Source organism: Papio anubis, chromosome 7 (genome assembly GCF_008728515.1).
Source record: "Papio anubis isolate 15944 chromosome 7, Panubis1.0, whole genome shotgun sequence".
NCBI classification, from domain to species: Eukaryota; Metazoa; Chordata; class Mammalia; order Primates; family Cercopithecidae; genus Papio; species Papio anubis.
The window spans coordinates 82,228,342-82,254,842 of NC_044982.1; the positions used below are offsets into that span (position 1 = coordinate 82,228,342).

Genomic DNA, 26,501 nt, shown 5'->3' on the forward strand with positions numbered 1-26,501 from the left:
GACCCTCTTGCCTCGGCCTCTCAAAGCGCTGGGATTAGACACAAGCCACCACGCCCGGCCTGTATTTTACTTTTTAAGGGCGGGAGCCCTCTTCCGTTTTATAAAAGGAACAGTCGAATTCCTACTGGAAGCGACGTGCGCAGGAGAAGGCTTTGTAGACGCCGGCTAGGGTCTGGGATTTAAGGAACTGAATTTCGACGGGTGAAGACAGTGGGAAGAGGCGGTGGCACGATCCTCGTTTCACAGACTAGGAAGTCGAGCCTCAGGGGAGTGACGGGGCTTCTCCGCAGAAGAAATCGAGGCTAGGAGGACCCAGACGAGCGGCCACAACAGTCTCAGCGGCCAATTCAAGTCAGCCAGCAGAGGGCGCAGGGCGCAGCGAGCAGGCAGCGCCAGATCCGCTGGGGCGTGGCCTTCTGACGCACCGTCACAGTTCCCTCTGTGGCCACCCATTGGCTCCCTCTTACCGCCCTTTTCCGGGGCAAGGGAAGCTAGTAGCGGAGCCGGAAGTGAGGCACCCTTGGGCTCGAGACAGAGGCGGCGTTTAAAGCTGAGCGACCCAGTACCACTGGGACGGCCAGCTTTTCCACTCAGGCTCCTCCAGCCTGAGCCAGAAGACCCCCTCCCCCAGAATTCTGGGGGCCTATGGAAGGGAGCCGAGTCGGATCGCGAGGTACCCAGAGCCAACAAACCCGAGCCACAGAGTGTTGCCAGAAGCCCCGCCCCTAGGAGTGATCGGAAAGCCTCACCCATCCGGGTGAGGAACCTGGAGGGACCGCCTCAGGGCGGAGCCCGCCGACCATGGCTACGCCCCCGGGGGCCGGTCCTGCAGCTCTACGCTTCGCCGCCGCAGCTAGCTGGCAGGTTGTGCGCGGACGCTGTGTGGAACATTTTCCCCGAGTACTGGAGTTTCTGCGATCTCTGCGCGCTGTTGCCCCTGGCTTGGTTCGCTACCGGCACCACGAACGCCTTTGTATGGGCCTAAAGGCCAAGGTATTGGAGCAAGTAGGACCTGGAAGGGGAAAGGAAGGGGCGGGATGCGAGCACCTGACAAGGGCCCACAGCTTGGGGATGAGACTAGTTGGAAAAGGTCAGCTTGCCCCGAAGTGGGGATTCTGAATTCAGTACCATACAGGTGGTGGTGGAGCTGATCCTGCAGGGCCGGCCTTGGGCCCAAGTCCTGAAAACCCTGAATCACCACTTTCCAGAATCTGGACCTATAGTGCGGGATCCCAAGGCTGTGAGTAATCCCCGGAACAAGCCCTGACCCCAGTTCAACTTGGTACAGCAAAGTTGCTCCTCCTGTCTACTGGATGTTGGTGTTAACTTCTCTGTCTTCTATATCCTCAACAGACAAAGCAGGATCTGAGGAAGATTTTGGAGGCACAGGAGACTTTTTACCAACAGGTGAAGCAGCTGTCAGAGGCTCCTGTGGATTTGGCCTCGAAGCTGCAGGTGAGACTGGTTTGAAGGCTATTATGTGACTATTTTCTCTAACCCACCTTTTTTTTTTTTTTTTTTTGAGAGGGAGTCTTGCTTTGTTGCCCAGGCTGGAGTGCAGTGGCACAATCTCAGCTCCCTGCAACCTCTGCCTCCCAGGTTCAAGCGGTTCTCCTGCTTCAGCCTCCTGAATAACTGGTATTATAGATGCCCAGCTAATTTTTGTATTTTAGTAGAGATGGGGTTTCACCATGTTGGCCAGGCTGGTCTCGAACTCCTGACCTCAAGTGATCCTCCCACCTCGGCCTCCCAAAGTGCCAGGATTACAGGCGTGAGCCACCACTTTTGATCTACTCTCCTCTGCTGCAGGAACTTGAACAAGAATATGGGGAACCCTTTCTGGCTGCCATGGAAAAGCTGCTTTTTGAGTACTTGTGTCAGCTGGAGAAAGCACTGCCTACACCGCAGGCACAGCAGGTTTTATTGGGGCAAAACATGTAAGAGCAGAGTGTGGGGTGGTTGTATGAAGGACTGTGGTCTTTATACCTCTATCCCTGCCCACAGCTTCAGGATGTGCTGAGTTGGATGCAGCCTGGAGTCTCTATCACCTCTTCTCTTGCCTGGAGACAATATGGTGTGGACATGGGGTGGCCACTTCCAGGTACTGGGAATTTGGAGGTGTAGTGTTTAGCATGAGACCTTTTGAGGCAGTCCATTGGAATGGTTCCATGGGCTCCAGGCATAAGAAAGCAGTTATTCTGTTACTATCTGTTCTCTTTATAAGGGGCCTCATTTTCTTTTTCAGAGTGCTCTGTTACTGACTCAGTGAACCTGGCTGAGCTCATGGAACAGAATCCTCAGCAACAAAGACTAGCACTCCACAATCCTCTGCCAAAAGCCAAGCCTGGCCCATGTCTTCCTCAGGGACCATCTTCAAGGACGCACCCAGAACCTCTAGCTGGCCGCCACTTCAATCTGGCCCCTTTAGGCCGACGAAGAGTCCAGTCCCAATGGGCGTCCACTAGGGGAGGCCATAAGGAGCGCCCCACAGTCATGCTGTTTCCCTTTAGGAATCTGGGCTCACCAACCCAGGTCATATCTAAGCCTGAGAGCAAGGAAGAACATGCGATATACACAGCAGACCTAGCCATGGGCACAAGAGCAGCCTCTACTGGGAAGTCTAAGAGTCCATGCCAGACCCTGGGGGGAAGGGCTCTGAAGGAGAACCCAGTTGACTTGCCTGCCACAGAGCAAAAGGAGTGAGTGGAACAGAGTTGCTTCTCTTTACTAGGAGCACATTCTTTGCCTGCCTTCCCTTCATCCTATCCTCTTTGCTTGCTCTCACCTCAGGAATTGCTTGGATTGCTACATGGACCCCCTGAGACTATCATTATTACCTCCTAGGGCCAGGAAGCCAGGTAGGTAGTCTGAGTCAGGATTGGATTAACAGCCTCCTCTCTTGGAGACTCTCAAGAGCCTGTGTTCATCTAGAAGTAGTAGTTTGATTCTGGTTTCCCTCCTACAGTGTGTCCTCCATCTCTGTGCAGCTCCATCATTACCATAGGGGACTTGGTTTTAGACTCTGATGAGGAAGAAAATGGCCAGGGGGAAGGAAAGGTGAGTAGGAAGAAGCAGAAAGCTGGGGAAGGCGGATGGGTAGAACAAGACTGAGAAATCCACATGCTTCAGAATTCCGAGGGCTCAGGGAATGGTTTCAGATGGTAGGATCTCCCTGCTCCCTTCTGTACAGGAATCTCTGGAAAACTATCAGAAGACAAAGTTTGACACCTTGATCCCCACTTTCTGTGAATACCTACCCTCTTCTGGCCACGGTGCCATGCCTGTTCCTTCCTATGACTGTAGAGACAGCTCTAGACCCCTGTGATAGAACTAAAATGCCCTTTGTACTCTGCCTGTCTCCTGCCTCTTCAGCTCTGCAAGTAGTTTAGTAGGAATGGAGTGGAAGTCCAGGCTTGGATTGCCTGACTACACTGCTAAAAATATTTGTAATGCTTAATAATTAAACTTTGGATTTGTTAAAATACTGCCTTGATGTGAAGGAGGGGAATTAAGGTTTCCGTAAGGTCAGCATAGGTCATTCCTTAGAAACAGAACTGGCCCTTCCAAACTGGAAGGATCCCTTTGCCTTTTTTACTTCCCTTGCTAAGTGTTGTTCAGCTGTGCCTAAAAGGGTTAGCAAGGTTGAGAGCCTGGAAGAGAAATGTCCTTTGGTATTCTGGAAATATGTGTCCTAATGCCAGAATATACTTTGTAAATTCTCATGCTGCCAGATTATCTGGGGGTGGTGGCACTAGAATGGAGATACTTCATGGGAATAATACTCATTGTTCTTGACCCCACTGGGTCAGTGCTGACCCTACCACCACCCACTCTGCAACAGCATCCAGATGCTAGCCTTGTACAGAAAGCCCCAGCATCTCTTTACAGTCAATGAGCTCTCTCTTTATTGAGGTATTTCAAATATACAAACACTTCAGAGCTTTTTAGATATGTGAAGGTCCCATTTAGTGAAGCAGATTAACAAAACATGATTCTAAAAGCCTGCCTCCTCTAGACCAAGGCCACATAAGAGACTTATGTACCAATCAGCATCTTTTCCTTTTAATAATCTTCAGGATGTTGGATCCCCAGATTCCCATTTGATTATCTTGCGTCATTTTCTCAGACTATTTTCTTCCTTGCTTCCTCCCCAGTGAGTGTCTTGGGCATTTTGTGTGTGCAGATAGAGAAGTACAGAGTTACTGCAGGAGCCCTCAGGAGTGAGACAACAGGAAATGACAAAGTAGTACAGAGCTGCAGTAGCTGGGATGGGTGAAGAGCCCACTTGGGATGCCCCATGGTAGAGTACTTGTGCCTTGGGAGGGTAGAACTGCCCAGGTCTAGCGCACCTCACTGAAGATTGGATTCACCTGCTGGGTGACTCGGATGAAGGTAGTTCTTCTGCTCAACTCTTTGAGCTTAGCTGCTCCCACATAGGTACACGTAGAGCGGATCCCTCCTAGGATGTCTCGGATGGTATGTTCCACATCTCCTTTAAAAGGAACTTCCACTGTCTTTCCCTCTGAGGCTCTTAAAGTAGGAAAAACTTTATTATCTCCTCCTTCTGGATTCCTTAAGTCCAGGGACTTTTCCCTAGACCCTAGCATTGAGCCCTGGTTCACCATGCTTCTCCTCAGAACTGTACCATCCCCCTCTCAGCAGCCATGAGTTCTGCCTCCATACTATTACTAAGCTCCTGGGCCTCCACACATACCTGTACTCAGCCACGCCCCCAGCATACTTCTTCATGGCCATTTCAGAACTCATTCCATAGAAGAGCTTGTACTTCTTGCCGTCCCTCTCGATGAGCTCACCACCTGACTCACTATGTCCAGCCAGCATGCCACCTAGCATCACGAAGTCAGCTCCTGCCCCTGCCACCATCATGGAGAGGGGAAAGAGATTAATCTGGCCAAGGTGTTCATATGGCCACCCTCAAAAGCAACTCACACCATATTCTCAGTCCTGACAATGATCCCAGCATCTCCCTCTTTCTGCTCCCCTAGCTGACCCACAATCCATGCAGGTCTGATCTGCTCTGGCCTCTATTCCTCAGTGGGTATGATTTCCCCAAGATTTAAAAAAGAGCCTCTGGAGAGTCCCTGCCTGGCTTTCGCTTTCTCCTTTTGCTGTTTTTACCATCGTCTGGTCATTTCATTTTACTGTGCCCAGCTAAGTAAGACTCATTTCATGTGTCCCAAGAGCAAAGATCCCCAACTTTAATGGGAGTAATGGTCTCCTGGGAGGCTGTGCAAAATGAAAAATGCAGATGTGCTGTCCCATTCCTCAGCACCTAATATTTTTAGGTATGGCTGGGGCTCAGGAGTCTGCACTGTGCAGCAATCTAGGAGATGGTCAGATGGCCCTGGCCCACACTTGGAATCTCAGATGTCCCCTGCTGGCTGCCCCAGGTGATACCATAGACTTCAGAGTTACTAATTCATATTATGAAATAATCTGAATGACTTCCTGAGCCTCTCTTAGACCCTCAGAGGTGACTCATCCTCTTGTACAGAATCATCCTTCCGTGCCCTCAAGCTTCTTACCAAAAGCCTTGGCCACATCCCCAGGACAGCTGCAACCTCCATCCTGCAAAGTAAGAGCACTATGAACACAACATGGATTTCCCAAGCCCTCAGCGATGTCCCAACAGCCCAACTCAAAGCCAACAAGAACCCGGGAATTCTTTTTTTTTTTGACGTGGAGTCTCGCTCCGTCGCCCAGGCTGGAGTGCAGTTGCACGATCTCGGCTCGCTGCAAGCTCCGCCTCCCAGGTTCATGCCATTCTTCTGCCTTAGCCTCCCGAGTAGCTGGGAGTACAGGCGCCTGCCAACACGCTCGGCTAATTTTTTTGTATTTTTAGTAGAGACGGGGTTTCACCATGTTAGGCAGTATGGTCTCTTATCTCCTGACCTCATGATCCGCCTGTCTCAGCCTCCCAAAGTGCTGGGATTACAGGCGTGAGCCACCGCGCCCAGCCAAACCCAGGAATTCTAATCCATCTCTGCCACCTCCATACCCTGCAGAAACCCAGCTCATACCCTACCCTGCCCTTGAGCCTTACTGAAATGATGTGGCCTTTGAGGCCATGAGCAGCATCTGCACACTCCATTACTGCACTGAGCTGTGGATACCCCACTCCAGTTTTCTTCCGAGTAGTACACACAGAGCCTAGGAAGAACATGACAAGGTTGAGAATGACGTGCTCCACAGGTGTTTGCCACTGAAGGGGTAGCCAGTGGCCCCAGTGAACCAGCTTACCTGGCCCAATTCCCACTTTGATGATGTCAGCCCCAGAAAGGATTAGCTCTTCTACCATCTCTCCTGTTACCACATTCCCTGCCTGAGACAGAGCAATTGAAATACAGCATCCTTAAGGCCAGAAACAGGAGGTCATGTATTGTCACATACAGTATGTGTGGACTGTGACTTTCCAACATTATTACAAAGAAAGGATACCTAGGTCCCCTCTACTGGGCTCTCTGAGGGCTTTTACACTAGCCACTTCAGAGAACCCTGCTCCCTACCCATTCCCCCAACACCAAGCCAAGGTAGGGGGTGAGTGGCCAATGTCACCATTGAACCTAGGGTAAAGCCGAGGTCCATGATGCACTTTTCTAAGGCAACAAGGTGCTATGATCAACAGGGACACATGAAGTGGCATGGAGGAGCATTCAGTGAGGCAAAGGGAACTATTGGACCAGGCTCACATCTGATTTACAGTAGATTTAGCTCCCCTTCCTCAAGAGACCCAAACATATACTGTCCTTAAGCCATTCTGTCATAGAACCTGTCTGGCTTCAGGGAAGGCTAAAGACCCATTTGACCAGTTGTATTGGCTTTTGATGGTCAGTAGACACACCCCTCAATGCTGTGGAGAAAATGAGGGCCACTCTTACAAGCTTGTAAAAAAAATAAATCATTTTTCATGTGACCCCTTTTATGTGATTGTAGTATGTATCCATTTCAGTGGGCAGATGTCTATGTATCACAGGTATGTACAGTGCACAGATGTTCCATCACGGTTTGGTGAGTGACATCAGGCACACTAGATTTACAAAGACTATGAACCAAGGGTCAGACATACTACACTGACCAAATAGACATTTTCAGCTTAGAACTATGGATAATCATCCAGTATCATGATTAAATGGACTAGGAATACCATCATGCAGCAGAGGAGAAATGGACTGATGTAGCAAAATGGAGTGGCAGGAAAGTGAAAAGATAAAAAGGTACCGACTATAATAGAAACATACCATGATGGTGTGCTGGGGGAAGCGCTTCCGTACATCTTTTACAAATTCAACAAAGTGTTCGGAGTAGCCATTTGCCACATCCAGGCATATATACTTCACCTGGGGAATAGCTTCCAGGATCTGTTCCAGCTGCTCAAAGTCAGAAGAGCCTGTGCCTGAGCTGGCAGCCAGATGCTGTGGGAGAAACAGAGCCATTGGCATATCAGAGATGATCTGGTGGGCAGCCAGTGGCTCAGTGGTGAGGGTTGGTCCCCAGAAAGACAAAATACAATTGCTAAAAAACTGGGATAAGGAAGGGCGCAGGGTATGCCCAGTGTTACCTCAAGACAGTCAGGATTCTGGCCAGCAAACTCTTGCCACTGATCAAGGCTGTAGTGCTTATGGACAGCAGTGAAGAGAGAGAACTGGGGAGAAGACAAAGAAGCATCAAAGGGAGAAAACTTTAAGGTCTTTTTTTCTAGAAACAGACCTATTCTATCTGAGGGAGGACATGATTGAAGTTGGGGAGGAAACAAGTCGAAGAAGTCAGATTGAGCTGGGATTTGAGTTCAACCTGTCTTCTCCCTACAAATACCAGTAAGGCTTTTTATCATAAGCTAGTACTTGTCAGATTTCCCATCCAAGTACTGAGTGATCTGGGTTGGATTTCATCTGCCAGCACATTCACTGCTTCCAACTTAAAAGCTGACAAGCTGCTGGTGCAGTGGGACAGACAGCAGACATGAAAGAACCATGAAGAGGCTGGATGAAACCTGTGTTTCTCTGCACTGACTCAGCCCCTCCTCCTAAGGTAACCTAGTACTGAACTATTTTTGGTTATGTCCTTGTTCATTTACCAGCAGTAATTCAGTAGGTCTGGATGTTCACCAAAGGTAATGGCTTAAGGTTGATAAGAGCTGATAAGGGGCTACCCTATCCTGTCTCCATCTCTAGTGGAAAAAAGGACAAATTTCCTAGTTGGAGACATGGATCAAGCTAAAAAATCTGTTTCATTCAGTCCATTTTAATAAAGTTCAAAAATATAATGACTCATCAAGCTCATATTCTCTAGCTCAACAAATTGCAAACAATATCCCAATACTTTGAGAAAGGCATTCAAAGGCCATTGTGAATGCTGGTGTTTGTGCTTTACATGTCTACATGCAAACAGACAAGAGACGGCAGTTGGCTGAAACAGCACAAATCTTGCAACTGACAAGAAACCCAAGGAAGTCATGTATTAGCTAGCAACAAGCAAGTGCTCTACATACGTACTCAGAGATCAACACTGTCTAGCTAAAGCTGGTATCGAATTCTGCTTTCTCAACAAACATTCTATCATCAACATACTGATAAGCAAAGAAAAGTCACTACAGGATAGGAAGTCAGCAGACGTTGGAGATATACTAGCACAGTGTGGCATGATGAGCACATACCAAGCTTAAAAAAAGATGTTTGCTTGCATCCAACCTTTTTATTACAGTGAGACTTGGCTCTTATCTCTAAAACCTGATTTCTTTACCTCTCATCAGCAATACTGAAAGCCAGGCTCCACATAAAGCATCAAGACAGTCCCCAAAAAGGTTCATGTATTACAGCATGTCTGTTAACTCTGCAGTCAGAGTCACCATTTCTGAATTCTACTGGTCAGGGCAGATGGACAGTGGGCAACAGCAAGATTCCTAAGCAGTTACTGAATGGCAATACAAATAAAGTAAAAACAAAACTGCATAACTATCAACCTCAAAGAAATGACAAGACATTCCACAAAGACATAGCAATCAAAAATAGAAAAAAGGATATGAGGTCCTTAAGACTAATGGAGCCACAAACAGTAGCAGAATTCATCAACCAGGGCTACATGGATCAACCAGCAGAGTGCATGTTCTCAGAGTGCCCAGATAACTCTCTACCTTCTCAGCAACAAGTATAGAGGCAGGTAATAGTACTGATAGGAGCAGCATCTTCCATTTCAAAGTGAACAACTTGTATATAAGAAAAACACATCCCATTTGGGGCACATCCCAGAAACTCCCAGGAACCTAGGACTTAAAGAAGAGGAAGATTAAAAAAAAAAAAAAAAGAATGGCAGAAGTATTATTTTATTAATGAATTGTTCTTATTAAAGAAAATTAATAAGCTGCTTCTACTAGGATCTTCTAGTTGGGATTTTTGAATGCTTAAACTGTAGTTTCTGGACGAAAACAGTGAAAGCTCAATGTGGACAATCGTGTAACTGAAGGGATGCATGTGACTGGGAGGGGGTGACCTGGGTGGTGGGAAAAGTTGGCAAGGTGTACAAACTGCTAGACAGGACAAAAGGGAAAATTCTGTTCATATATCAGAAATATGGGAGCAAAACTTAGCTTTGAATCACACTAATTCAGAGAGCCTTTTGAACTTATCGGAAAAAGGGACTTTAGCAGTGGAAAAAACCGTAAATCAGAGCATCCTGACTGCTAACTGCCAGAGAGCTGACTGGGCATGGGCGTGGGGATGCAAACACCTCTGCAGTCAGCTGGGCTAACTGGACACCAATAGGGATGGGGCATGAGGAAAGCCCTACCTTACAGAGAACCTTGGCCATCTCAAAGGTGCCCACAGTATCCATATTGGCAGCAATGATGGGAACCCCAGTGTATGTCTGCTTTGAGTTCCGAAATGAAAAGGATCTTGTGAGATCCACCTACAGATATGAACAGGAAATTGAGCATTTCATTAATCCACAAAACGTACCATATTAGAACAAGGACAGGCATCTTTCTTGGTTGTGGCCCATCGGGAGCGTGGGGTCAAGAAACAGCATGTAGAGAAGCTTGCTCACCTCACTTCGAGACTTAAGGGTACTGCGTTTCGGCCTCAAAAGGACATCCTTGAAGTCTAGTTTCACATCGTTGTCAATATGAGGCATGGCGCTTAGCCTCGGGGTAGCGATGAATCTGAGGGCTGGAAGGCAGGAAGTCATTAGGAGCAATCTTCCCCTGGGCTTTAACGCCCTGTTACGGCTGGCGGGCTCTCCTCGCTTAAGCTGTGGAAGGTCGGGCAAAGGCCGAAGTGTGGTCCCTGAGGCCTGTCGCCTCGACCCATCCCGTGGCTGCGATTACCCTAGGGCTCCATCCCAGGTACTGTTTGTTGACGAGAAGAGCTGGGAAGGGGTTGTGAGAGACCCTGACGGTGCATTCCTTACCCCGCTACACTTCCTTCTTCCACCCCTGCAAAGAGCAATGGGGCAAGAGGCTGACCCAGGGGGACGAAGGAGTGTTAGCGACGGGGGGCGGAGAGGGTTCATAACTAGTTTCCGGAATAGGGGTACTCACTTCCTGTTGCCTTGGTCCAGGAGGCAGTTGACGAAAGACCACCTTGCTTAGCAACTAACCTCTGCAATCCCGCTGAGCCTTCTGGGCCACGCCAGGTTCCTCTAGTAGCCGGCGAGAACTACTAGCCGACGAATTCCAGCTTCGGTGGCGGCCGGGCGAGGCCTTCTGGGTAACAGAGTTCACGCACTGAGGTTGCTGTTGGATCCAAGCGTGGGAGGGCGGTTAGACTACAATCCCCAGGGGAAAACGGGCGGGACCGCCCGCTGGCACGATGGGAGTTGTAGTTCGTTCTGCCCCCACTTTTCGCTAGCCCGGGCTCGCTAGGGATTCAGAATCGCAGAGTCGTCATCTCTGCTGTAGCTAAACTGGATGCCTCATTTTAATTTACGACGTCACCGAACCGAAACGCGGGAGCACTCCCGAGCCTTTCCGGAACTCAGTGGGAAGGGGGGGGGGGGTGGAGCCAGACAGTGACCCGGAAGCAGAAGTGGCCCTTGCAGGCAGAGTGCTGGAGAGCGGCAGCGGCGACCGGAGCGGTAGGAGCAGCAATTTATCCGTGTGCAGCCCCAAACTGGAAAGAAGATGCTAATTAAAGTGAAGGTGGGAGCACCTCCAGCCTTGCCAAGACGCAGTAGTACTGGGCTGGCAACCGTGCCTTACGGGAGACGTGGGGAAGGAAAACCACGCCTTTCCCCAGCCTGGAGGACGCTGACTGCCTCAGGGCTCGGCGCGAGGGGTGGTGGGAAATAGGGGGACCCAGAAGGGCTTTGAGAGCGGGGCCCGGGTCCCACCTGACGACCCTGGGGTCTTTTGCCATCCCTGCTTTTTTGCCAAGACTGTGCTGTCACCCAGAATGGGGTCGCTTTTGTCGGGTCTCACTGTATTCGAACCCCCGCAGTCATAGAGAAGGCCTAGCAGCGGCTTGACTCCCCCGTCTCTCAGATTCTTGGAGTAAGCGCTGCTCTCCATTCTTCATTCCCAGGGTACCTGTTTCTCCCAGTCCCTAACGTAGGTCACCTCCGAGCACAGCCCTAAAACGTTAGCCCGGGGAAACCGGGGCCTCCCAGGGGCTAGACTATGAGCCTTTACTGGTGGTTGCCAAGGTGTGGTATCTCACCCGTCCTACAGGAACCAAAGCGGGGAGTGTGTTCAGTCAGCATCTGCCTTTCTGAGCCTGGCATCCTGGACCAGCCTCGCTTCCTTGGCTGAGGCAGGTTAGTTACCGCTGCCCTAGTTCTTGGTACTAGCCATGGTTTCCTCCATCTGCATCTCTCAACTCCCGTGGTGGTTCTTCACCAAATTGCAGCCCTCATTAGTCCTATCTGCTGTTTCCTCTTTTGTGCCTTCAGTCAAACAGAGATCCCCCCGCACCCACCCCCCCCCAAAAAAAACAAACTGCTGACAAGTGATGAAGTCTAATGCTAGTTTGGCCTTTTTGTAGCTAAGTAAATCTATCATTATTTCATCAGCTTCTTAGCATGTTTACCGTGCAGAATAGTCATTCTTAACCTTGTCTTCCCTCGTCCTTCCAAACTACTTCTTAGCTAAGATTTGAGGTCAAGTATTAAAATAGTATATTAATGATGATTTTTTTTTTTTTAACGTTGAGTAGCGACCTATGTAAGAGTCGTAACATCAGTTTAATAGGTGAATGGGTCACTGGCACCATTAAAAAGAGAAAATAGGCTGGGCGCGGTGGCTCACTCTTGTAATCCCAGCACTTTGGAAGGCCGAGGCGGGCCGATCCCTTGAGCCCAGGAGTTCGAGACCATCCTGGGCAACATGGCGAAACCCTGTCTCTACAGTAAATACAAAAAATTAGCCAAGGGTCTGGGCGCATGCCTGTAGGCCCAGCTATTCGGGAGGCTGAGATGGGAGGATTGATTGATCCTGGAATGTCGATGCCGCCGTGAGCAGTGATGGCACCACTGCACTCCAGACCCTGCCTGAAAAAAAAGGCTGGGCGCAGTGGCTCATGCCTGTAATCCCAGCACTTTGGGAGGCCGAGGTGGGTGGATCACCTAAGGTCAGGAGTTCAAGACCAGCTTGGCCAACATGGTGAAACCCCACCTACTAACAATATAAAAATTAGCCCGGCCTGGTGGTGGGCGCCTATAATTCCAGCTACTCTGGAGGCTAAGGCAGAAGAATCGCTTGAACCTGGCAGGCGGAGGTTGCAGTGAGCTGAGATAGCGCCATTGCACTACAGCCTGGGCGACAAGAGCGAAACTCTGTCTCCCCCACCCTCCCCCAAAAAAAAGAAGAGGGGGGGAGAAAATAGGAAACATCAGTTTAGTGCTAGGTAAGGATATTGTTTTGTTAATTTTTTTTTTTTTTTTTTTTTTTTTTTGAGACAGAATCTCTGTTGCCAGGCCTGAAATTTTTTATTTTATTTTATATGTATATTACGCAGGGGGTGTTACTAGTTCATATTATTTTTTAGTATGAATCACTGTCAAAATCTTGAGAAACACTGTTGAATACTTTTTTTTTTTTTTTTTTGAGACGGGGTCTCACTCTGTCACCAGGCTGGAGTGCAGTGACACAATCTCAGCTCACTGCAACCTCCGCCTCCCGGGTTCGAGCGATTCTGCTGCCTCAGCTTCCTGAGTAGCTGGGACTACAGGGCATGCCACCACGCCCAGCTAATTTTATATTTTTAGTGGAGACGGAGTTTCACCACGTTGGCCAGGATGGTATCGATCTCTGGACCTGGTGATCCACTCGCCTTGGCCTCCCAAAATGTTGGGATTATAGGCATGAGCCACCGCGCCCGGCCTATTGAATACTTTTATTGACTTTTCAATGCATATGGATTCTCATGTCCACTAGGTCCAAAGAAGTTAAGTTACTAATGTTGAATGTTTTGTACACTTTTTGAAAATGTCACCCCACACTAAGAAATTTTATGTCACAACCCATAGAGACACAAAAACTTTGCTATTTGTGATATGCTCTCAAACTTTCAATTCTAAGTTGATTTGATAACCCACTGATGGGTTTAGACCTGCCAACTGATGGGTTGAGACCTGCAGTTTAAAAAATACTGTTTGAAAGGCTGGGCATGGTGTTTCATGCTTGTAATCCCAGCACTTTGGGAGGCTGAGGCAAGTGGATCATGAGGTCAGAAGTTCGAGACCAGCCTGGCCAACATGGTGAAACCCCGTCTCTACTAAAAATACAAAAATTAGCCGGGTGTGGTGGCACGTGCCTGTAGTCCCAGCCACTGGACAGGCTGAGGCAGGAGAATTGCTTGAACCTGGGAGGCAGAGGTTGCAGTGAGCCAAGACTGTGCTGTTGCCCTCTGGCCTGGACAACAGAGTGAAACTGTCTCAAAAAAAAAAAAAAAAAAAAAACTGAACAAAAAAATCAATGCTGTGTGTGGAAGCTTGAAAAGAAAATACAACATCCTATCACCTGTGGTCTTGCTAAAATGCTGATTATGGTTCTGTGAGTCTAGGATGGGGCACAGGTTTTTGCATATCTCACAAGCTCCTAGGTGATATTGAATGTCTGAGAACTACACTTTGAATAGCAAGATTCTAGATGTTTTTCTATTTCTTTGAATTCATATTTATATGGTACTTCTCTAAAATTGCCAGTCTTCTTTCCTACAACACTTACCCTTCTGCCTTCAAACAGGCCTCTGTGCCCCATCTCTATCTCCCCCTCTCCCCCATCCCCTCTTGTTTGTTGCATTTCTTTATTAAATACATAGGAAAGCAGTTATACATGAGATAGCTGTTAGTCTCATCTGAAGAAAATAATAATTTAAAAAAGAAAAAAAAAAAAGATAGCTGTTAATTACCATGTAAGTGACATATTTTTATTACAGTTCCGTTTTTTTGTTTGCTTGTTTGAGACAGGTTCTCACTCTGTCGCCCAGGCTTAGGGTGCAGTGGTGCCATCACAGCTTACTGCAGTCTTGACCTCTCAGGCCCAAGCAATCCTCCCATCTGAGCCTCCTGAGTAGCTGGGACTACGGGCATGTACCACCACCATACCAGCCAATTGTTTTATTTTTTTGTGGAGACGGAGTCTTATTGTATTGCCCAGGCTGGTCTAAAACTTCTGGGGTCAAGTGGTCTTCCCACCTCATCCTCCTAAAGTGCTGGAATTACAGCAGTGAGCTACCATGTTGGACCCCTTTTTGAATTATTCTTTCTTCTTTTTTTTGAGATGGAGTCTTACTCTGTCGCCCAGGCTGGAGTACAGTGGCGTGATCTCGGCTCACTGCAACCTCCGCCTCACAAGCGATGCTCCTGCCTCAGCTTCCCAAGTAGCTAGGACTACAGGCGCCCACCACCACACCCGGCTAACTTTTATATTTTAGTAGAGACGGGGTTTGGCCATGTTTGCCAGGCTGGTCTTGAACGCCTGACCTCAGGTGATCCACCCACCTCGGCCTCCCAAAGTGCTGGCATTACAGGTGTGAGCCACTGCGCCTGGCCTCATTTTGTTTTTGTTTTGAGACAGTCTCACTCTGTCACCCAGGCTGGAGTGTAGTGGCATCATCTCAGCTCACTGCAACGTCCACCTCCCAGGCTCAAGGGATGCTCCCAGCTCAGCCTTCCAAATTGCTGGGACTACAGGTACATGCCACCACACCTGGCTGATTTTCTGTATTTTTAGTAGAGATGGCATTTCACCATGTTGCCCAGGCTGGTCTTGAACTCCTGAGCTCAAGTGATCCACCTGCCTTGGCCTCCCAAAGTGCTGGGATTACAGGCATGAGCCACCGTGCCCAGCCGAATAATTCATTTCAACTGCTGTCTCTGTGTAGCTGACTTCCATATTTTTCTGTAAGATTTTACAATTAAATTCTTCCCGATTTAAATCTTGTTACCTTGTCTCTCTGGTTCTAAAATTAAATGCATCATCTTCTGTCATAAGCCATATCCCAATACCCATCTCATTTATTAATCCCATCAGTCACTCAGGTGTCTGGAATACAATTCTTTAGAGTCATTTAAAATTATATGGTCCTTTTATAGGACCTAATTTTTCACTTAAAACCTCTGTTTCCATTTCCATTACCCTCATTCTGGTCTGGGGTCTATACTTCCAACCAGGTTTTCCTACCATCATATCCCCTCTAAAGTGTAGTCTAAACCAAGATGTGATGTACAAAACCATAATGTGCAGGTCTTTCTTGAGCTTCTTTTGCATTATATTACTCCCAAAACCCAGATCCTTCATTGATTTCCTCATTGTAGATTACTTTGGCAACTGTCTTTACTATGTGAACTAGTTTTCTCATTCATGTTTTTTAACATACAATAAAATGCACAGTTCTTAAGGGTTTAGTTCAGTGAGTTTTTAACAATAGCATAAGTTGATGTAATTACAAAATCTCAACATTTGTATCCCTACTCCTTAAGAGTTTCATAGGTTAGTTTTGCTTGTTTTAGAACTGTATATAAATGGAAGTATTCAATGTACAATTTTTGTATCTGGCTGCTTTCATTCTGCGTAATGTCTATTGTAATGTGTGGTTTATTCCTTCTATACTGAATAGTATTCCATTGGACGGATTATATCGTAATTTGTTTATCCATTCTGCTGTTGATGGGTGTTTGAGTTATCTCCAGTTTCTGGCTATTATGAATAAGGCTTCTATGAACATTGTTATGCAAATCTTTTTGTGAACGTGTTTTTATGTCCTTTGGATAAATACCTAAGAATGAAATTACTAGGTCATGTGGTAGATATATGTAACTTTATAAAGAAACTAAGGGGTTGTACCATTTTATATTCCCACCTGCAGTGTGTGAGCATTCCAGTTGCTCTGTACCCTTACTAGCTGGTACCCTTGTAGCACCATAAAAATGCTGATGTCATTCGTTTTTATTTTGGCTCTTATAGTGTTATAATGTTATATAATATAAATTAAGACACTATATATAGTGTTATATAATGTTATCTCATTCAAGGCTTAAATTGATTAACATTGATTTTCATTCACCATAGCACTTTGTCATTGCCCCCTTGTGTTTGGACAATATAGCACTTCCTTTTGTTTTGTTTTGATTTGTTTTTAATTTTTATTTTATTTTATTTTTTTTTGAGACAGAGTCTCCCTCTGTCACCCAGGCTGGAGTGCGGTGGAACGATCTCGGCTCACTGCAACCTCCACCTTCGTTCAAGTGTCCACCATGCCTAGCTAAGTTTTTGTATTTTTGGTAGAGACAGGGTTTCCCCATGTTGGCCATGCTAGTCTCGATCTCCTGACCCCAAGTGATCCACCTGCCTCAGCCTCCCAAAGTGCTGGGATTATAAGCATGAGCCACTGCGCCTGGCCAGAACTTCCTTGTATACAGCCTTATTCTGTTAATTTTATGTCTAATTGTTTCTTGGTTGTACATCTTTGCTTGATAAAGATTGTTGGCAAGGCTGGATCACATTTCTTTTGTATCTCCTCCAGTGCCTAGAGCAGTATGTTAGGTTTAGGTTCATCTTTTTTTTGTTTTTTTTTTTGTTTTTTTTTTTTCTCGAGACAGAGTCTCGCTCTGTCGCCCAGGCTGGAGTGCAGTGGCCGGATCTCAGCTCACTGCAAGCTCCGCCTCCCGGGTTCACGCCATTTTCCTGCCTCAGCCTCCCGAGAAGCTGGGACTACAGGCGCCCGCCACCTCGCCCGGCTAGTTTTTTGTATTTTTTAGTAGAGACGGGGTTTCACCGGGTTAGCCAGGATGGTCTCGATCTCCTGACCTCGTGATCCGCCCGTCTCGGCCTCCCAAAGTGCTGGGATTACAGGCTTGAGCCACCGCGCCCGGCCTTGTTTTGTTTTTTGAGATGGAGTCTCTCTGTCACCCAGGCTGGAGTGCAGTGGCGTGATCCCAGCTCACTGCAGCCTCCACCTCCTGGGTTCAAGCAGTTCTCCTCCTCAGCCTCCTGCGTAGCTGGGATTACAGGTGCGTGCCACCACACCTAGCTAATTTTTTTTTGTATTTTTAGTAGAGGCGAGGTTTCATCATGTTAGCCAGGCTGACCTCGAACTCCAGACCTCAGGTAGTCTGCCCGCCTTGGCCTCGCAAAGTGCTGGGATTACAGGCGTGAGCCCCGGCGCCCGGCCTAGGCTCATCTTATACTTGTTTAAATATCATTGAATGTATTGTCAGGTTGTGGTGTGATATATCAAGAATATCTTCTAAAATTGTTCAGTTACTTTAAAACAACTTTATGGACAATTTCAAACACATACATCAGGAAAGAGAAGGGTGTATGCACCCTTCATCCACCTTCAAAAATTATCATCTCATAGCCAATCTTATTTAATGTAAACCCACCAACTCCTTTTACCTGGTTTTTTTAAAGCAAATTCCAGATAGCATAGCATATGTTATTCACACATATTTCAGTGTTTATCTGTAAAAGAGAAGCTTTTTTCTAACATAACCATAATTATTACATCTAAAAATTTAACTGATTCCTTACTATCATCAAATTACCCTATTGTGTCTCTTTTTTTTTTTTTATTAACAGTTTGAATCTGGATCCAGTTAAGATCCATACATTGCCATTGGTTTATGTGTTTTTAAGTTTCTTTAAATCTGTAGATTCTCCTTTTTCCCATTTTTTCCTTGTTGAGTAAACTAGAGTTTCCTGCAGTTTGAATTTTGCTGATTACATTCCCATGTTTTTCTTTTTTTTTTGGTTGAGACGACTCTTGCTCTGTCACCCAGGCTGGAGTGCAGCAATGCAATCTTGGCTCACTGCATCAACTTCTCTGCCTCCGGGGTTCAAGCGATTCTTGTGTTCTCGTGCCTCAGCCTCTTGAGTAGCTGGGACTACAGGCGTGCACCACCATGCCTGACTAATTTTTGTATTTTTCATAGAGATGGGGTTTTGCCATGTTGGCCAGGCTAGTCTCAAATTCCTGGCCTCAAGCGACCCGCCCACCTCGGCCTCCCAAATTGCTGGGATTACAGGCATGAGACACTGCAACGGGCCCCCGTGTTGTCTTTTAACATATTCCTCTTTCCTCGGTATTTCCTGTCAGCTGGTAATTAGATCTAGAGGCTTGATTAGTCTTTGTATGTTCATATGTGAGACGAATTCATAGGTGGTGATGTGGTATGTACTTCCATCAGATTGTTTTGTTTTCTGTGATGTCAGTCATTTCCTACATCCATTGTTTCATTGGGGGTTACAAACTAGGAATGCTGTAATATTCTTGTTGCTTCATGTATTAGCTGGAATATTTGAAAAGTGTCCAAAATGGTAGCCATTAGCCACATTTGGCTATTGAGCACTTGAAATGTAACTAGAGAGACTGAAGAATTGAAATTTTGATTGTACTTGATTTTAATTAAATTTAAAAACTGAAACTTAGCCGGGTACAGTGGTTCACACCGTAATCCCAGTGAGTTAGGAGGCTGAGGCGGGAAGATCACTTGAGGCCAGAAGTTTGAGACCAGCCTGGACAACATTTCGAGACCCCATCTCTACAAAACAATTTTCAGGCCGGGCATGGTGGCTCACACCTGTAATCCCAACACTTTGGGAGGCTGAGGCGGGTAGATCATTTGACAAGGTCAAGAGTTTGTGTGGCCAACATGGTAAAACCCCATCTCTACTAAAAATACAAAAATTAGCCAGGCGTAGTGGCATGCAGCTGTAATCCCAGCTACTTGGGAGGCTGAGGCAGGAGAATCGCTTGAGCCTGGGAGGCGGAGGTTGCGGTGAGCCAAGATCATGCCACAGCACTCCAGTCTGGGTGACAGAGTGAGACCCTGTCTCAAAAAAAAAAAAGAATTAGCCAGGCATGGTGGTGTGTACTTATTATAGTCCCAGCTATTCAGAATGCTGAGGTGGGAGGATACTTTGAGCCCAGGAGTTGGAGGTTGCAGTGAGCCATGATTACTCCACTGTTTTCCAGCCTGGAACACAGAGCAAGACCCCATCTCAATAAATAAATAAATAAATAAATAAATTAATTAATTAATTAATTAAAATTAAAAAAAAAAAAAACAGGCTGGGCATGGTGGCTCACACCTTAATCCCAGCACTTTGGGAGGCTGAGGCGGGTGAATCACGAGGTCAGGAGATTGAGACCATCCTGGCTAACACGGTGAAACCCTGTCTCTACTAAAAATACGAAAAATTAGCTGGGCGTGGTGGCAGGCACGTGTAGTCCTAGCTACTTAGGAGGCTGAGGCAGGAGAATGGTGTGAACTCGGGAGGCAGAGCTTGCTGTGAGCTGAGATTGCACCACTGCACTCCAGCCTGGGCGACAGAGGGAGACTCCGTCTCAAAAAAAAACCAAACTTTTAAGTATGTTGTTGGGTTTATAAATCTACTTTTTCTGTTGTAAATTATGAAATTTAAATATAGTCAAGTATTTCAGATGAAAATTTACCATTTGAATTTTATTTATTTATTTTTTTTTTGAGATAGGGTCTCACTCTGTCACCCAAGCTGGAGTGCAGTGGCACAATCAGCCCACTACAGCCTTGAACTCCTGGGCTTGGGCAGTCTTGCCTCAGCCTTCTGAGTACCCAGTTGCTGGGACTACAGATCTGTCTGTGCCACTATGCCTGGCTAATTTTATTGTAGAGGTGGGAATCTCACTATGTTGCCCAGGCTGGTCTCAAAATTCCAGGGCTCAAGCAGTACTCGCATGTCCCCTTCCCAAAGTGCTGAGATTACAGGCATATGCTACCATGCCCAGCCTACCGTCTCTTTTTTTTTTTTTTTTTTTTTGAGATGGAGTCTTGCTCTGTTGCCCAGGCTGGAGTGCAGTGGCATGATCTCAGCTCACTGCAACCTTTGCATCCCGGGTTCAAGCAATTTTCCCGCCTCAGCCTCCTTGGTAGCTGGGACTACAGGCCTGCGCCACCATGCCCAGCTAATTTTTGTATTTTTAGTAGAGATGGGGTTTCACTATGTTGGCCAGGCTGGTCTCGAACTCCTGACTTCGTGATCCGCCCCCTCGGCCTCCTAAAGTGCTGGGATTACAGGCATGAGCCACCGTGCCTGGCCCCATCTCTACATGTGATGTAAATATGAAATACAGGATTTTGAATATTTGGGTGGAAAAAAGAATGTAAAATATATTAATTTTTATATTGATTACATGTGAATAATATTTTGGCTATGTTGGGTTTAAAAATATTAAAATTTTACCTCTTAAAAAACTTTGACAATGTGGCTACTAGTAAATTTAAAAATTGCATATATGGCTTTTATTAGATTTCTACTGGACAGTGCTGCTTTACAAACTCTTATCCTAATCAAGGACATTGGTTTTTAAATAATTTTTTATCATTACAGCATATTCACATTTGTGGCATAAAAAATGGAAAATACAGAAAAGCATAATAATGTAATTAAAATCACCCATAATTCCACTACTCAAGTTAAAGCATTAATATACTTCCAGGCTTTTTGGAGAGCATATAGATGCATGTGTTGTTTTTACAAAATTTTAATTATACTCTATATACTATAACTTTTTTGTTAAATTATCAGTATATTGTTAATATATTACAAATAGTTATCCTAAACATTGTTTGAGGACTTTGTAATTTTTTGTCTATGCTTGTACCATAATTTATTTAACCCTCAGCTGTTTGATATTTAGATTGTGTTTCTAATTTTATAGTATCAAAATGTTGCAATAACCATTGTAGGTATACTTTTGGACATAGTCATGGGTATTTTCCAGGAAGTTTGTTGCTGGGACACTATATTGCCAGATTGCTCTCTAGATATATTTATGGGCCTCTACAGTGGATTTCAGAAACAAAGGGCCAGCTCTAGAGTTTTAGAATTTAGAAACCAATAATTCTTTTTAAAAATATAAGGTCCAAGCATTTTGCTCCTGGGAGAGCAGCTCTAGATCTTCTCCAAGAGTCTTTTTTCACTCTTTAAGAATCTGTGGTCGGGCGCACTGGCCCACACCTATAATCCCAGCACTTTGGGAGACCGAGGCAGGCAGATCACCTGAGGTCGGGAGTTTGAGACCAGCCTGACCAACGTGGAGAAAACCTTCTCTACTCAAACTACAAAATTACCCAGCTGTGGTGGTGCATGCCTGTAATCCCAGCCATTTGGGAGGCTGAGGCAGGAGAATCGCTTGAACCTGGGAGGCAGAGGTTGCAGGGTGAGCTGAGATTGTGCCGTTGTACTCCAGCCTGGGCAACAAGAGTAAAACGCCATCTCAAAATAAATAAGTAAATTAAATAAATAAATAAATAAATGATTGTATTATCAGCCAGGCACGGTGGCTCACGCCTGTAATTCCAGCGCTATGGGAGGCCAAGACAGGTGGATCACTTGAGGTCAGGAGTTCAAGACCAGCCTGGGCAACATGGCAAAACCCCATCTCTACTAAAAATACAGAATGTTGTCAGGCGTGGTGGTGCCCGCCTGTGGTGCCAGCTACTTAAGAGGCTGAGGTGGGTATCACCTGAGCCCCGTATGTCGAGGTGCAGTGAGCCATGATCACGCCACTGTACTCCATCCGGGTGAGACTGAGACCCTGTCTCAAAAATAAATAAATAAAGTGAAATAATTTGTGGACAACACAGAATTACAAACTTTTTATTTTGTCTTTTTAAAGTTACCACAAATTGTCACCACCATTCCCTAAAAGGACGTTAACACCTGAATATATTTAGTTTCATGAAAATTTCACTGTTAACACTGCTTTTCTCATTTTACCATAGGCTATTGAAAATTTTCACACAGACCAGCATAGGTTGGGGTAGAAGCTTGAGAATCACTGCTGTAATTTATTCTTTCACATCCAAACAGGTTAATCCAAAGAAATTGTTCTTGTATTTTTGGAAACATACTAGTACTAAATAATTCTCCTTGTTGGGAAATTTTCTGAGTTCTCTTTCATGCTGGTCTATGTGAATACCATAAGGAGAAACCATATGTTATTTTCTGAGCTAGTATAAGAGTGTACATTGGGTCCCAATACTAGAGCAGCCAGATAGCAATAAAAGCACAGGCTCTGGGACCAGGGAATCTGGATCCATGCTCTACTTTTGATTGCATAGCTATGTTTTTAACCTAAGTCTTATTTTTCTCATCTATAAAATGGAAATAGTAATAGTCCGTATCTCATAAATACTGGGAGAATTAAATGTGATGCATGTAAGATGCTGATCATAGTTCCTGACCCTTAGAAAGTGTTCAATGGCTGGGCAAGGTGGCTCATGCCTGTAATCCCAGCTCTTTGGGAGCCGAGGCAGGAGGATCACTTTAGCCCACGAGTTTGAAAACAGCCTGAGCAACATAGAGAGAACTCATCTCTACAAAAAAAAAAATTTAAAAATAACTGAGTGTGGTGGTGCACACACCCTGTAGTCCTTGCTACTTAGGAGGCTGAGGTGGGAGGGTTGTTTGAACCCAGGAGGTCAAGGCTACAGTGAGCCAGGATCACACCACTGAACTCCAGCCTGGGTGACAGAGCAAGACCCTTAAAAAATAAAGAAAAGGAAAAAAATAGTTTTCAGTAAATGTTAGCTGTGATTATAGCATGATCATCAGTATATTTAGCCTTTCAAAAATATTCATTGACTGCTTATGTGTCGAACACTGGGAAAGTTTAACACTTAAACAACTAGCTGTAATTGGTATATTAATATTGGAAGTATTAGTAAAGTACACTGGGAACAGGTCTACACATTATACAGGAGGTTTTATACATTGCTGGAATACAATGGCACAATCTCGGCTCACTGCAACTTCTGCCTCCTGGGTTCAAGCGATTCTCCTGCCTCAGCTCCCGAGTAGTTGGGATTACAGGCATGTGCTACCACACTTAGCTAATTTTGTATTTTTTAGTATAGAAGGGTTTCTCCATGTTGGCCAGGCTGGTCTCGAAGTAATCCACCCACCTCAGCCTCCCAAAGTTCTGGGATTACAGGCATGAGCCACCACGCCCTGCCAGGAGATTGTCTTTTATTTAAGGGGTCTTGAAGTTTGGAGAAGGAGAAGGGGAGGATATTGCAACAAGGAAAACAACGGAAGCAAAGAAATGCCCATAAATTAAACTCAGCATGGTGTGTTTGTGGCCTGGATCACTGTAGACTAATGCAGATAGAGCTTTAAGAGCAAGGACAGATGGGCGATGACACAACATTTATGACTGCATAATCAGTATAATTATTGTTTTGGATATCACCAGCCCTTAACTTACGGAAGAAGTCAAGAAGACAAGAGCTGCAATTTAGGATTTAGGTAGAAGTCTGGAAAGATATGGGAGATGTAATGTTGACTTCTAGTCCTCTTTTCTCTTTTTTCTTTTTCTTTCTTTTTTTTTTTTTTTTTCTTTCCGCAAGGGTGTTGCCAGGGTCTTCCTCTTGCCCCGGCTGGAGTACAGTGGCACAATCATGGCTTACTGCTGCTGCCTCTAATTTCTGGACTCAAGCGATCTTCCCACTTCAGCCTCCCAAATAGCTGGTACTACAGGCATGCACCACTACACTCAGCTAATTTTTTTTTTTTTTTTTTGGTTGAGACAGGGTCTTGCCGTGTTGTCCAGGCTCTTCTGGAACTCCTAGGCTCAAGTGATCCTCCCGCCTCAGTCTGCCAAGGTGTTGGAATTGCAGGTGTAAGCCACCATGCCCAGCCAATTCTAGCATTTTTAAAACTACTGCTCAGAGGTGATTTCTGATGTCCTTGAGAATTCTTTGAATTATCTGAATATTAATTCCTAGTATTGATATTTAGAACAAGGTCCTTCTGACTTTTTTTACGATACCTTTCAGGCCGGGTGCAATGGCTTACGCCTGTAATCCCAGCACTTTAAGAGGCCAAGGCGGGCGGATCACCTGAGGTTGGGAGTTTGAGACCAGCCTGATCAATATGGAGAAACCCTGTCTCTACTAAAAATACAAAATTAACCGGGTGTGGTAGTGCATGCCTGCAATCCCGGCTACTCGGGAGGCTGAGGCAGGAGAATTGCTTGAACCTGGGAGGCGGAAGTTGCGGTGAGCTGAGATTGCGCCATTGCACTCCAGCCTGGGCAACGAGAGCAAAACTCCATCTCAAAAATAAATAAATAAATAAAAGATACCTTTCATTGCCATATTATCCAAAAGAATGCCAATATTCTCACTGGTTTTGGGGGACTGATTTTGGAAGATGACTCATGGAATTAAGAGGATCTGATGGTTCAAAGAATCTTGCCCTATCAAAGTTGTTCACAGCCTAAAAAATTTGATAAATGAAGGTATGTTCAAAGCCTTCTCATTCTCCAAAGATAAGAATATGCACCTTTTAGAAGGCATTAGATCCCAAAGACCAAGATAGGATGTTTTACCTAGAAGACAAATTGTACATTGGGCTTTAAGGACTCATGAAACCATTGCCTGTTTCAGACGCTGACCGGAAAGGAGATTGAGATTGACATTGAACCTACAGACAAGGTGATGCATGCCCAGCTCCTCTTCATGCACTTCTTGCCATGTATATTTGTTTGCATATGCTTATGAACTTGGTCCTTTTGCTCTTATGCTGTCTGCATAGCCCTTGTTCTTTCCATTTCCATGGTCCTACCCCTGAGCAGCCCCTGACTACTTGTGTCTTTAAAGGTGGAGCGGATCAAGGAGCGTGTGGAGGAGAAAGAGGGAATCCCCCCACAACAGCAGAGGCTCATCTACAGTGGCAAACAGATGTGAGTTTGGAGTGAGAATGACAGCGTGGCAATCCTACGTGAAGATGAGATGAGAGGGGGCACGTACTGAGGTGGATCAGGGGTGCCTCTTGTTTTTGGTGCCTTAGACCCTTTGGCAATCTGGTGAAGCCTCTAAGCCCCTTCTCAGAATAAGATTTTTTCAGGCATAAAACAAAATATATAGAATTAAAAGAAAACTAATTATATTGAAATAGTTATTAAAATACTAAAATTTGTGATGTAGTAATATACGTACTTTTTTATTAATAAGATCTAATGGTAGGTCTAATATGACCATAATTTTGAAATATTTTCAAGATACCTATAAATGATCATGATAGAAAATAGTTAATTTCTATTGTTAACAATTTGCGTATATTGCTAATACTACTGTGGTTTTTGGGCTTTGTTTAAAGTTAGAAGAAATGTTAAATTTCAGTTGGGGGTTAGTAAAAATAAAGATGGGATTTTTTTTCTCATTCAAGTTCGCAGACCCCCAAAGAGATCCATGAAACTCAAGAACTTCTGTTCTGGCTGGGTGTGGTGGTTCACGCCTGTAATCCCAGCACTTGGGGAGGCTGAGGTGGGTGGATCACCTGAGGTCAGGAGTTCGAGACCAGCCTGGCCAATATGGTGAAACCCCATCTTTACTAAAAATACAAAAATTAGCTGGGTGTGGTAGTGGGCACCTGTAATCCCAGCTACTCGGGAGGCTGAGGCAGGAGAATTGCTTGAACCCAGGAGGCGGAGGTTGCAGTGAGCTGAGATCGTGCCACTGCACTTCAGCCTAGATGACAGAGCGAGACTCTGTCAAAACAAAAAACAAAAAAAAAAAAACTCCTAAGTCTTTTTTTTCGGCTTCCTTTTCCTGCAGGAATGATGAGAAGACAGCAGCTGATTACAAGATTTTAGGTGGTTCAGTTCTTCACCTGGTGTTGGCTCTGAGAGGAGGAGGTGGTCTTAGGCAGTGATGGACCCTCCATTTTACCTCTGTACCGTGTCGCTCATAATGAGGCATCATATATCCTCTCACTCTCTGGGACACCAGAGCCACTGCCCCCTCCCCTGGATGCCCAGTATTGTACATCTACTGGTGGGAGACTGTGAGGACCCCAGGATTCAGTATTCCTGGCCCAGAGGGCCCTTGCTGGCTGTTGGGTGTTAGTTTGCAGTCCTGTGTGCTTCCTTCTCTTATGGCTGTGTCCCTGGTTGTCAATAAAATATTTCCTGGCCTCCTGGAATCTTTCTTCTGTTGCACAAGTTGACTGAAATAAAAAATGGACGTAATGCTCACTCAGTTATAGCAGGCTGAAG

At 45.7% G+C, this 26,501-nt stretch overlaps 3 protein-coding genes across 14 annotated transcripts; 2 read left to right on the forward strand and 1 right to left on the reverse strand.

Annotated features, from left to right (window-relative positions):
• Positions 1–5,779, forward strand: TINF2 (TERF1 interacting nuclear factor 2). Of its 2 annotated transcripts, none has more exons than XM_021941077.2 (9): positions 1–993; positions 1,136–1,240; positions 1,354–1,455; positions 1,810–1,917; positions 2,005–2,101; positions 2,246–2,699; positions 2,791–2,858; positions 2,966–3,057; positions 5,516–5,779. In XM_021941077.2, the coding sequence occupies exons 1-9, from the start codon at positions 802–804 to the stop codon at positions 5,609–5,611; spliced, it is 1,314 nt and encodes a 437-aa protein (XP_021796769.1). In that variant the 5' UTR covers positions 1–801; the 3' UTR covers positions 5,612–5,779. The 2 variants fall into 2 exon arrangements, with proteins under 2 accessions (XP_021796769.1, XP_003901700.1); XM_003901651.5 differs by lacking the exon at positions 5,516–5,779 and adding an exon at positions 3,191–3,482 and having other exon boundaries at positions 10–993.
• GMPR2 (guanosine monophosphate reductase 2) lies at positions 3,882–10,964 on the reverse strand. Of its 11 annotated transcripts, none has more exons than XM_021941079.2 (11): positions 10,615–10,786; positions 10,063–10,184; positions 9,805–9,924; positions 9,152–9,286; positions 7,580–7,663; positions 7,260–7,433; positions 6,262–6,343; positions 6,065–6,171; positions 5,547–5,589; positions 4,715–4,874; positions 3,889–4,530 (listed from the first exon to the last, which is right to left on the reverse strand). In XM_021941079.2, exons 4-11 carry the CDS (start codon positions 9,248–9,250, stop codon positions 4,341–4,343), a joined length of 939 nt encoding a protein of 312 aa, XP_021796771.1. In that variant the 5' UTR covers positions 9,251–9,286; positions 9,805–9,924; positions 10,063–10,184; positions 10,615–10,786; the 3' UTR covers positions 3,889–4,340. The 11 variants fall into 11 exon arrangements, with proteins under 11 accessions (XP_003901692.1, XP_003901690.1, XP_009209569.1 ...); XM_021941078.2 differs by having other exon boundaries at positions 10,556–10,786; XM_021941080.2 differs by lacking the exon at positions 10,615–10,786 and adding an exon at positions 10,426–10,474.
• NEDD8 (NEDD8 ubiquitin like modifier) lies at positions 10,958–26,428 on the forward strand. The gene is made up of 4 exons (XM_031669160.1): positions 10,958–11,155; positions 24,892–24,939; positions 25,105–25,187; positions 26,062–26,428. The coding sequence occupies exons 1-4, from the start codon at positions 11,138–11,140 to the stop codon at positions 26,156–26,158; spliced, it is 246 nt and encodes an 81-aa protein (XP_031525020.1). The 5' UTR covers positions 10,958–11,137; the 3' UTR covers positions 26,159–26,428.
• The last annotated feature ends 73 nt before the right edge of the window (positions 26,429–26,501 follow it).

Excerpts from the sequence above, each read along its gene's own strand:
- GMPR2 (XM_009211302.4), bottom strand. The coding sequence starts at position 10,149 with ATGCCTCATATTGACAACGATGTGAAACTAGACTTCAAGGATGTCCTT. Across the intron at positions 5,590-6,064 it reads TCAAAGGCCACATCATTTCA|GATGGAGGTTGCAGCTGTCC; the intron begins GTAAGGCTCAAG and ends CTTACTTTGCAG. Across the intron at positions 4,531-4,714 it reads GGGGGCGTGGCTGAGTACAG|AGCCTCAGAGGGAAAGACAG; the intron begins GTATGTGTGGAG and ends TCCTACTTTAAG.
- TINF2 (XM_003901651.5), top strand. The coding sequence starts at position 802 with ATGGCTACGCCCCCGGGGGCCGGTCCTGCAGCTCTACGCTTCGCCGCC. Across the intron at positions 994-1,135 it reads GTATGGGCCTAAAGGCCAAG|GTGGTGGTGGAGCTGATCCT; the intron begins GTATTGGAGCAA and ends AGTACCATACAG. Across the intron at positions 1,456-1,809 it reads ATTTGGCCTCGAAGCTGCAG|GAACTTGAACAAGAATATGG; the intron begins GTGAGACTGGTT and ends CCTCTGCTGCAG.
- NEDD8 (XM_031669160.1), top strand. Across the intron at positions 24,940-25,104 it reads ACATTGAACCTACAGACAAG|GTGGAGCGGATCAAGGAGCG; the intron begins GTGATGCATGCC and ends GTGTCTTTAAAG. Across the intron at positions 25,188-26,061 it reads ATCTACAGTGGCAAACAGAT|GAATGATGAGAAGACAGCAG; the intron begins GTGAGTTTGGAG and ends CTTTTCCTGCAG.